At 52.6% G+C, this 11,957-nt stretch overlaps 1 protein-coding gene across 1 annotated transcript; it reads left to right on the top strand.

Moving 5' to 3' along the window:
- Window positions 1-11,027: 11,027 nt before the first annotated feature.
- LOC144487830 (uncharacterized) lies at window positions 11,028-11,957 on the top strand (the record flags this gene model as incomplete). The annotated part of the gene is made up of 1 exon (XM_078205902.1): window positions 11,028-11,957. A coding segment is annotated over one exon (930 nt), but the record flags the coding sequence as incomplete, so codon positions are not given.

An 11,957-nucleotide genomic window follows, 5' to 3' on the forward strand; every position in this document is an offset into this window, starting at 1 on the left:
ACTCCCAGGACAGGTACAGCACGGGGTTAGATACAGAGTAAAGCTCCCTCTATACTGTCCCCATCAAACACTCCCAGGACAGGTACAGCACGGGGTTAGATACAGAGTAAAGCTCCCTCTACACTGTCCCCCCATCAAACACTCCCAGGACAGGTAGAGCACGGGGTTAGATACAGAGTAAAGCTCCCTCTACACTGTCCCCCATCAAACACTCCCAGGACAGGTACAGCACGGGGTTAGATACAGAGTAAAGCTCCCTCTACACTGACCCCATCAAAAACTCCCAGGACAGGTACAGCACGGGGTGAGATACAGGGTAAAGCTCCCTCTACACTGTCCCCCATCAAACACTCCCAGGACAGGTACAGCACGGGGTTAGATACAGAGTAAAGCTCCCTCTACACTGTCCCCCAACAAACACTCCCAGGACAGGGACAGCACGGGGTTAGATACAGAGTAAAGCTCCCTCTACACTGTCCCCCAACAAACACTCCCAGGACAGGTACAGCATGGGGTTAGATACAGACTAAAGCTCCCTCTACCATGTCCCCATCAAACACTCCCAGGACAGGTACAGCACGAGGTTACATACAGACTAAAGCTCCCTCTACACTGTCCCCATCAAACACTCCCAGGACAGGTAGAGCACGGGGTTAGACACAGAGTAAAGCTCACTCTACACTGTCCCCCATCAAACACTCCCAGGACAGGTACAGCACGGGGTTAGATACAGAGTAAAGCTCCCTCTACACTGTCCCCCATCAAACACTCCCAGGACAGGTACAGCACGGGGTTAGATATAGAGTAAAGCTCCCTCTACGCTGTCCCCCATCAAACACTCCCAGGACAGGTACAGCACGGGGTTCGATACAGAGTAAAGCTCCCTCTCCACTGTCCCCCATCAAACACTCCCAGGACAGGTACAACACGGGGTTAGATACAGAGTAAAGCTCCCTCTACACTGTCCCCATCAAACACTCCCAGGACAGGTAGAGCACGGGGTTAGACACAGAGTAAAGCTCCCTCTACACTGTCCCCATCAAACACTCCCAGGACAGGTACAGCACGGGGTTAGATACAGAGTAAAGCTCCCTCTATACTGTCCCCCATCAAACACTCCCAGGACAGGTACAGCACGGGGTTAGATACAGAGTAAACTCCCTCTACACTGTCCCCCATCAAACACTCCCAGGACAGGTATAGCACGGGGTTAGATACAGAGTAAAGCTCCCCCTACACTGTCCCCCATCAAACACTCCCAGGACAGGTACAGCACGGGGTTAGATACAGAGTAAAGCTCCCTCTACACTGTCCCCATCAAACACTCCCAGGACAGGTACAGCACGGGGTTAGATACAGAGTAAAGCTCCCTCTACACTGTCCCCCATCAAACACTCCCAGGACAGGTACAGCACGGGGTTAGATACAGAGTTAAGCTCCCTCTACACTGTCCCCCATCATACACTCCCAGGACAGGTACAGCACGGGGTTAGATACAGAGTAAAGCTCCCTCTATACTGTCCCCATCAAACACTCCCAGGACAGGTACAGCACAGGGTTAGATACAGAGTAAAGCTCCCTCTACACTGTCCCCCATCAAACACTCCCAGGACAGGTACAGCACGGGGTTAGATACAGAGTAAAGCTCCCTCTACACTGTCCCCCCATCAAACACTCCCAGGACAGGTACAGCACGGGGTTAGATACAGAGTAAAGCTCCCTCTACACTGTCCCCCCATCAAACACTCCCAGGACAGGTACAGCACGGGGTTCGATACAGAGTAAAGCTCCCTCTACACTGACCCCATCAAAAACTCCCAGGACAGGTACAGCACGGGGTGAGATACAGGGTAAAGCTCCCTCTGCACTGTCCCCCATCAAACAGTCCCAGGACAGGTACAGCACGGGGTTAGATACAGAGTAAAGCTCCCTCTACACTGTCCCCCAACAAACACTCCCAGGACAGGGACAGCACGGGGTTAGATACAGAGTAAAGCTCCCTCTACACTGTCCCCCAACAAACACTCCCAGGACAGGTACAGCATGGGGTTAGATACAGACTAAAGCTCCCTCTACCATGTCCCCATCAAACACTCCCAGGACAGGTACAGCACGGGGTTACATACAGACTAAAGCTCCCTCTACCATGTCCCCATCAAACACTCCCAGGACAGGTACAGCACGGGGTTAGATACAGAGTAAAGCTCACTCTACACTGTCCCCCATCAAACACTCCCAGGACAGGTACAGCACGGGGTTAGATACAGAGTAAAGCTCCCTCTACCCTGTCCCCCATCAAACACTCCCAGGACAGGTACAGCACGGGGTTAGATACAGAGTAAAGCTCCCTCTACACTGTCCCCATCAAACACTCCCAGGACAGGTACAGCACGGGGTTAGATACAGAGTAAAGCTCCCTCTACACTGTCCCCATCAAACACTCCCAGGACAGGGACAGCACGGGGTTAGATACAGAGTAAAGCTCCCTCTACACTGTCCCCCATCAAACACTCCCAGGACAGGTACAGCACGGGGTTAGATACAGAGTAAAGCTCCCTCTACACTGTCCCCCATCAAACACTCCCAGGACAGGTACAGCACGGGGTTAGATACAGAGTAAAGCTCCCTCTACACTGTCCCCATCAAACACTCCCAGGACAGGTACAGCACGGGGTTAGATACAGAGTAAAGCTCCCTCTACACTGTCCCCCATCAAACACTCCCAGGACAGGTACAGCACGGGGTTAGATACAGAGTAAAGCACCCTCTACACTGTCCCCATCAAACACTCCCAGGACAGGTACAGCACGGGGTTAGATACAGAGTAAAGCTCCCTCGACACTGTCCCCCATCAAACACTCCCAGGACAGGTACAGCACGGGGTTAGATACAGAGTAAAGCTCCCTCAACACTGTCCCCATCAAACACTCCCAGGACAGGTACAGCACGGGGTTAGATACAGAGTAAAGCTCCCTCTACACTGTCCCCATCAAACACTCCCAGGACAGGTACAGCACGGGGTTAGATACAGAGTAAAGCTCCCTCTACACTGTCCCCATCAAACACTCCCAGGACAGGGACAGCACGGGGTTAGATACAGAGTAAAGCTCCCTCTCCACTGTCCCCATCAAACACTCCCAGGACAGGGACAGCACGGGGTTAGATACAGAGTAAAGCTCCCTCTACACTATCCCCATCAAACACTCCCAGGACAGGTACAGCACGGGGTTAGATACAGAGTAAAGCTCCCTCCACACTGTCCCCCATCAAACACTCCCAGGACAGGTACAGCACTGGGTTAGGTACAGAGTAAAGCTCCCTCTACACTGTCCCCCCATCAAACACTCCCAGGACAGGTACAGCACGGGGTTAGATACAGAGTAAAGCTCCCTCTACACTGTCCCCATCAAACACTCCCAGGACAGGTACAGCACGGGGTTCGATACAGAGTTAAGCTCCCTCTACACTGTCCCCCATCAAACACTCCCAGGACAGGTACAGCACGGGGTTAGATACAGAGTAAAGCTCCCTCTACACTGTCCCCCATCAAACACTCCCAGGACAGGCACAGCACGGGGTGAGATACAGAGTAAAGCTCCCTCTACACTGTCCCCATCAAACACTCCCAGGACAGGTACAGCACGGGGTTAGATACAGAGTAAAGCTCCCTCTACACTGTCCCCCCATCAAACACTCCCAGGACAGGTACAGCACGGGGTTAGATACAGAGTAAAGCTCCCTCTACACTGTCCTCATCAAACACTCCCGGGACAGGTACAGCACGGGGTTAGATACAGAGTAAAGCTCCCTCTACACTGTCCCCATCAAACACTCCCAGGACAGGTACAGCACGGGGTTAGATACAGAGTAAAGCTCCCTCTACACTGTCCCCATCAAACACTCCCAGGACAGGTACAGCACGGGGTTAGATACAGAGTTAAGCTCCCTCTACACTGTCCCCCATCATACACTCCCAGGACAGGTACAGCACGGGGTTAGATACAGAGTAAAGCTCCCTCTATACTGTCCCCATCAAACACTCCCAGGACAGGTACAGCACGGGGTTAGATACAGAGTAAAGCTCCCTCTACACTGTCCCCCCATCAAACACTCCCAGGACAGGTAGAGCACGGGGTTAGATACAGAGTAAAGCTCCCTCTACACTGTCCCCCATCAAACACTCCCAGGACAGGTACAGCACGGGGTTAGATACAGAGTAAAGCTCCCTCTACACTGACCCCATCAAAAACTCCCAGGACAGGTACAGCACGGGGTGAGATACAGGGTAAAGCTCCCTCTACACTGTCCCCCATCAAACACTCCCAGGACAGGTACAGCACGGGGTTAGATACAGAGTAAAGCTCCCTCTACACTGTCCCCCAACAAACACTCCCAGGACAGGGACAGCACGGGGTTAGATACAGAGTAAAGCTCCCTCTACACTGTCCCCCAACAAACACTCCCAGGACAGGTACAGCATGGGGTTAGATACAGACTAAAGCTCCCTCTACCATGTCCCCATCAAACACTCCCAGGACAGGTACAGCACGGGGTTACATACAGACTAAAGCTCCCTCTACCATGTCCCCATCAAACACTCCCAGGACAGGTACAGCACGGGGTTAGATACAGAGTAAAGCTCACTCTACACTGTCCCCCATCAAACACTCCCAGGACAGGTACAGCACGGGGTTAGACACAGAGTAAAGCTCCCTCTACACTGTCCCCCATCAAACACTCCCAGGACAGGTACAGCACGGGGTTAGATACAGAGTAAAACTCCCTCTGCACTGTCCCCCATCAAACACTCCCAGGACAGGTACAGCACGGGGTTAGATACAGAGTAAAGCTCCCTCTACACTGTCCCCATCAAACACTCCCAGGACAGGTAGAGCACGGGGTTAGACACAGAGTAAAGCTCCCTCTACACTGTCCCCATCAAACACTCCCAGGACAGGTACAGCACGGGGTTAGATACAGAGTAAAGCTCCCTCTATACTGTCCCCATCAAACACTCCCAGGACAGGTACAGCATGGGGTTAGATACAGAGTAAACTCCCTCTACACTGTCCCCCATCAAACACTCCCAGGACAGGTATAGCACGGGGTTAGATACCGAGTAAAGCTCCCCCTACACTGTCCCCCATCAAACACTCCCAGGACAGGTACAGCACGGGGTTAGATACAGAGTAAAGCTCCCTCTACACTGTCCCCATCAAACACTCCCAGGACAGGTACAGCACGGGGTTAGATACAGAGTAAAGCTCCCTCTACACTGTCCCCCATCAAACACTCCCAGGACAGGTACAGCACGGGGTTAGATACAGAGTTAAGCTCCCTCTACACTGTCCCCCATCATACACTCCCAGGACAGGTACAGCACGGGGTTAGATACAGAGTAAAGCTCCCTCTATACTATCCCCATCAAACACTCCCAGGACAGGTACAGCACAGGGTTAGATACAGAGTAAAGCTCCCTCTACACTGTCCCCCATCAAACACTCCCAGGACAGGTACAGCACGGGGTTAGATACAGAGTAAAGCTCCCTCTACACTGTCCCCCCATCAAACACTCCCAGGACAGGTACAGCACGGGGTTAGATACAGAGTAAAGCTCCCTCTACACTGTCCCCCCATCAAACACTCCCAGGACAGGTACAGCACGGGGTTAGATACAGAGTAAAGCTCCCTCTACACTGTCCCCCATCAAACACTCCCAGGACAGGTACAGCACGGGGTTAGATACAGAGTAAAGCTCCCTCTACACTGACCCCATCAAAAACTCCCAGGACAGGTACAGCACGGGGTGAGATACAGGGTAAAGCTCCCTCTACACTGTCCCCCATCAAACACTCCCAGGACAGGTACAGCACGGGGTTAGATACAGAGTAAAGCTCCCTCTACACTGTCCCCCAACAAACACTCCCAGGACAGGGACAGCACGGGGTTAGATACAGAGTAAAGCTCCCTCTACACTGTCCCCCAACAAACACTCCCAGGACAGGTACAGCATGGGGTTAGATACAGACTAAAGCTCCCTCTACCATGTCCCCATCAAACACTCCCAGGACAGGTACAGCACGGGGTTACATACAGACTAAAGCTCCCTCTACCATGTCCCCATCAAACACTCCCAGGACAGGTACAGCACGGGGTTAGATACAGAGTAAAGCTCACTCTACACTGTCCCCCATCAAACACTCCCAGGACAGGTACAGCACGGGGTTAGATACAGAGTAAAGCTCCCTCTACCCTGTCCCCCATCAAACACTCCCAGGACAGGTACAGCACGGGGTTAGATACAGAGTAAAGCTCCCTCTACACTGTCCCCATAAAACACTCCCAGGACAGGTACAGCACGGGGTTAGATACAGAGTAAAGCTCCCTCTACACTGTCCCCATCAAACACTCCCAGGACAGGGACAGCACGGGGTTAGATACAGAGTAAAGCTCCCTCTACACTGTCCCCCATCAAACACTCCCAGGACAGGTACAGCACGGGGTTAGATACAGAGTAAAGCTCCCTCTACACTGTCCCCCATCAAACACTCCCAGGACAGGTACAGCACGGGGTTAGATACAGAGTAAAGCTCCCTCTACACTGTCCCCATCAAACACTCCCAGGACAGGTACAGCACGGGGTTAGATACAGAGTAAAGCTCCCTCTACACTGTCCCCATCAAACACTCCCAGGACAGGTACAGCACGGGGTTAGATACAGAGTAAAGCACCCTCTACACTGTCCCCATCAAACACTCCCAGGACAGGTACAGCACGGGGTTAGATACAGAGTAAAGCTCCCTCTACACTGTCCCCCATCAAACACTCCCAGGACAGGTACAGCACGGGGTTAGATACAGAGTAAAGCTCCCTCTACACTGTCCCCATCAAACACTCCCAGGACAGGTACAGCACGGGGTTAGATACAGAGTAAAGCTCCCTCTACACTGTCCCCATCAAACACTCCCAGGACAGGTACAGCACGGGGTTAGATTGTTGCAGGGAATAATCCCTTGTACCAATGCATTCAAGGAGGTCAAGTCTCAAGGCAAGGTTCAAAGCGTTTTTCTTTATTGTACAATTACTGGGATCCCAGGGAGAATCGCGTAGCCAGCTCAGAATTAGTGGCTTCGTCACGATGAACTCAGCAGTTACACATTCGCTCTAGATATTTATCGGAATCCAAATTCGACCGGGAACATTGCTCATACATTTTTACAACACCTAAAAAGTGGCCTATCTGGTCAGGAAGTTCCCTGGTAGACTTTGTTAATTTGCATCTTTATGGTGTGTGTCCGTGTTAATGGGACTGCCTGTTCTTACCCCGGTGTTTTAATGTGTTTCCCATTATCCTCTCGATGGGTCCCCTTATCTAAATCGACCTCTGCTGTTTTGTGTCTGTATTCCATGCTTGCGAGATTAGGTGTTAATGTCATTTTGTCCTGCTGTGTGTAGGGGGATTTAATCTAATCTTTTACTCTTTTTAGAACATCGAACAGTACAGCACAGAACAGGCCCTTCGGCCCACGATGTTGTGCCGAGCTTTATCTGAAACCAAGATCAAGCTATCCCACTCCCTATCATCCTGGTGTGCTCCATGTGCCTATCCAATAACCGCTTAAATGTTCCAAAAGTGTCTGACTCCACTATCACTGCAGGCAGTCCATTCCACACCCCAACCACTCTCTGCGTGAAGAACCTACCTCTGATATCCGTCCTGTATCTCCCACCACGAACCCTATAGTTATGCCCCCTCGTAATAGCTCCATCCACCCGAGGAAATAGTCTTTGAACGTTCACTCTATCTATCCCCTTCATCATTTTATAAACCTCTATTAAGTCTCCCCTCAGCCTCCTCCGCTCCAGAGAGAACAGCCCTAGCTCCCTCAACCTTTCCTCATAAGACCTACCCTCCAAACCAGGCAGCATCCTGGTAAATCTCCTCTGCACTCTTTCCAGCGCTTCCACATCCTTCTTATAGTGAGGTGACCAGAACTGCACACAATATTCCAAATGTGGTCTCACCAAGGTCCTGTACAGTTGCAGCATAACCCCACGGCTCTTAAACTCCAACCCCCTGTTAATAAAAGCTAACACACTATAGGCCTTCTTCACAGCTCTATCCACTTGAGTGGCAACCTTCAGAGATCTGTGGATACAGGCAAACTTAATAAACCAGGATAAAAAGAGAGTTTAACCTTGATAAATGTGAGGTGATTCATTTTGGTAGGACTAATTTAAATGTGGATTGCAGGGTCAAAGGTAGGGTTCTGAAGACTGTGGAGGAACAGAGAGATCTTGGGGTCCATATCCACAGATCTCTGAAGGTTGCCAGTCAAGTGGATAGAGCTGTGAAGAAGGCCTATAGTGTGTTAGCTTTTATTAACAGGGGGTTGGAGTTTAAGAGCCGGGGGTTATGCTGCAACTGTACAGGACCTTGGTGAGACCACATTTGGAATATTGTGTGCAGTTCTGGTCACCTCACTATAGGAAGGATGTGGAAGCGCTGGAAGGAGTGCAGAGGAGATTTACCAGGATGCTGCCTGGTTTGGAGGGTAGGTCTTATGAGGAAAGGTTGAGGGAGCTGGGGCTGTTCTCTCTGGTGCGGAGGAGGCTGAGGGGAGACTTAATAGAGGTTTATAAAATGATGAAGGGGATAGATAGAGTGAACGTTCAAAGACTATTCCCTCGGGTGGATGGAGCTATTACAAGGGGGCATAACTATAGGGTTCGTGGTGGGAGATACAGGAAGGATATCAGAGGTAGGTTCTTTACGCAGAGTGGTTGGGGTGTGGAATGGACTGCCTGCAGTGATAGTGGAGTCAGACACTTTAGGAACATTTAAGCGGTGATTGGATAGGCACATGGAGCACACCAGGATGATAGGGAGTGGGATCCGCTTGATCTTGGGTTCAGATAAAGCTCGGCACAACATCGTGGGCCGAAGGGCCTGTTCTGTGCCGTACTGTTCTATGCTCTAACCCTCTGGGTGAAGAAGTTCCTCCTCAACTCAGTCCTAAATCTGCTCCCCCTTATTTTGAGGCCATGCCCCCGAGTTCTAGTTTCACCCGCCAGTGGAAACAACCTCCCTCCTTCTATCTTATCTTTCCCTTCATAATCTTATATGTTTCTATAAGATCCCCCCCTCATTCTTCTGAATTCCAATGAGTATAGCCCCAGTCTACTCAGTCTCTCCTCATAAGCCAACCCTCTCAACTCCGGAATCAACCTCCTCTGCGCCCCCTCCAGTGCCCAGTCTATCCTTTCTCAAGGAAGGAGATCCAAAACTGGACACAGTAACTCCAGGTGTGGCCTCACCAGGAGATCTCCCACTCACCGGACGAAGGAGCAGTGCTCCGAAAGCTTATGGTATTTGCTACCAAATAAACCTGTTGGACTTGAACCTGGTGTTGTTAGACTCCTTACTTTCTCACCATCTGCGTGTCTCTTTGAGACGCTCCCATAAATATCTTGTGTGTCACGACTCAGTCAGGGAGATCCGGGTAGATTAGAATTCTCTCACGTCAGGATTATATCTGTTCTTCCAATCTCACATTTGGCAAATTCACTGTGTTCCTAAAGTCTGAAAATTAGCCAATTGACTGAGCTCCGTAGGCCCACAGACCATTTCCCCGAACCGTGGCCATTCAGCCCCTCTGCAGCAGACCTGAACCCAAATCAAAGGTGCTGAGGGAGTGCCGCACTGTGGGAGGGTCGGTGCTGAGGGAGCGCCGCACTGTGGGAGGGTCGGTGCTGAGGGAGCGCCGCACTGTGGGAGGGTCGGTGCTGAGGGAGCGCCGCACTGTGGGAGGGTCGGTGCTGAGGGAGCGCCGCACTGTGGGAGGGTCAGTGCTGAGGGCGCGCCGCACTGTGGGAGGGTCAGTGCTGAGGGAGCGCCGCACTGTGGGAGGGTCAGTGCTGAGGGAGCGCCGCACTGTGGGAGGGTCAGTGCTGAGGGAGCGCCGCACTGTGGGAGGGTCGGTGCTGAGGGAGCGCCGCACTGTGGGAGGGTCGGTGCTGAGGGAGCGCCGCACTGTGGGAGGGTCGGTGCTGAGGGAGCGCCGCACTGTGGGAGGGTCAGTGCTGAGGGAGCGCCGCACTGTGGGAGGGTCAGTGCTGAGGGAGCGCCGCACTGTGGGAGGGTCGGTGCTGAGGGAGCGCCGCACTGTGGGAGGGTCGGTGCTGAGGGAGCGCCGCACTGTGGGAGGGTCGGTGCTGAGGGAGCGCCACACTGTGGGAGTGTCAGTGCTGAGGGAGCACCGCACTGTGGGAGGGTCAGTGCTGAGGGAGCACCGCACTGTGGGAGGGTCAGTGCTGAGGGAGCACCGCACTGTGGGAGGGTCGGTGCTGAGGGAGCGCCGCACTGTGGGAGGGTCGGTGCTGAGGGAGCGCCGCACTGTGGGAGGGTCAGTGCTGAGGGAGCGCCGCACTGTGGGAGGGTCAGTGCTGAGGGAGCGCCGCACTGTGGGAGGGTCAGTGCTGAGGGAGCGCCGCACTGTGGGAGTGCCGCACTGTGATTATGTCCCTTGCTGCCAAGCATCATTCCCAGCTCCTGCTCCAAGAAGTCACCCTGATCTTTAAAGGTTTGAGAGGCAGTTTAACTCGGTGGAAACACAGTGTGACTCTGATAAGTTGATTTACGGTCTCTCTGTCCTGGGCAGGTCTTGGTTCATTGACTGACAGGTTGCTGTGACCTCCTGTGCCACAGTCCAGGGTTTGTCCCTTGTCCCCTCTGTGGGACCCACCCCGCATGCCCCTCTCTGACCCTCCCCTGCCTCCTGTTCCCTCAGAACCCTCTGTCTCTGACAGGGAGCCTTGAGGGAGAGGTAGACCCCAGCTGTTTGAGGAGAGGCGGTGAGGATGTGACTGTCCCTCCCTGTCACTGTCCCTCTGCAGCTGATAGACTGGGAAACAGGAACCAGGAGGGGCCACTGACACAGAGCCTTCTGTCAACTCAAATATCCAGCACCCCCCTCGCTAACCTCCCTCCCTCTCTGTCTCTGTCTCTCTGTCTCTCTCTCTCTGTCTCTCTCTCTCTGTCTCTCTCTCTGTCTCTCTCTCTCTGTCGCTCTCTCTCTGTCTCTCTCTGTCTCTCTCTCTCTCTCTGTCTCTCTCTCTGTCTCTCTCTCTCTGTCTCTCTCTCTCTGTCTCTCTCTGTCTCTCTCTCTGTGTCTCTCTCGCTGTCTCTCTCTCTCTGTCTCTCTCTGTCTCTCTCTCTGTCTCTCTCTCTCTCTCTCTGTCTCTCTGTCTCTCTCTGTCTCTCTCTCTCTCTGTCTCTCTCTCTCTGTCTCTCTCTCTCTGTCTCTCTGTCTCTCTCTCTCTCTCTCTGTCTCTCTGTGTCTCTCTCTGTCTCTCTCTCTCTCTCTCTGTCTCTCTGTCTCTCTCTGTCTCTCTCTCTCTCTGTCTCTCTCTCTCTGTCTCTCTCTCTCTGTCTCTCTGTCTCTCTCTCTCTCTCTCTGTCTCTCTGTGTCTCTCTCTGTCTCTCTCTCTCTCTCTGTCTCTCTCTGTCTCTCTCTCTCTCTGTCTCTCTCTCTCTGTCTCTCTCTCTCTCTCTCTGTCTCTCTGTCTCTCTCTCTCTCTCTCTGTCTCTCTGTGTCTCTCTCTGTCTCTCTCTCTCTCTCTGTCTCTCTCTCTCTCTCTCTCTCTCTCTGTGTCTCTCTCTGTCTCTCTCTCTCTCTCTGTCTCTCTCTCTCTGTCTCTCTGTCTCTCTCTGTCTCTCTCTCTCTGTCTCTCTGTCTCTCTCTGTCTCTCTCTCTCTCTGTCTCACTCTCTCTGTCTCTCTCTCTCTCTCTCTGTCTCTCTGTCTCTCTCTCTCTCTCTCTGTCTCTCTGTGTCTCTCTCTGTCTCTCTCTCTCTCTCTGTCTCTCTCTCTCTCTCTCTCTCTCTCTGTGTCTCTCTCTGTCTCTCTCTCTCTCTCTGTCTCTCTCTCTCTCTCTCTCTGTCTCTCTGGAAGCTGA

The sequence above is a fragment of the Mustelus asterias genome, unplaced genomic scaffold, assembly GCF_964213995.1.
Source record: "Mustelus asterias unplaced genomic scaffold, sMusAst1.hap1.1 HAP1_SCAFFOLD_1064, whole genome shotgun sequence".
Classification (NCBI taxonomy): Eukaryota; Metazoa; Chordata; class Chondrichthyes; order Carcharhiniformes; family Triakidae; genus Mustelus; species Mustelus asterias.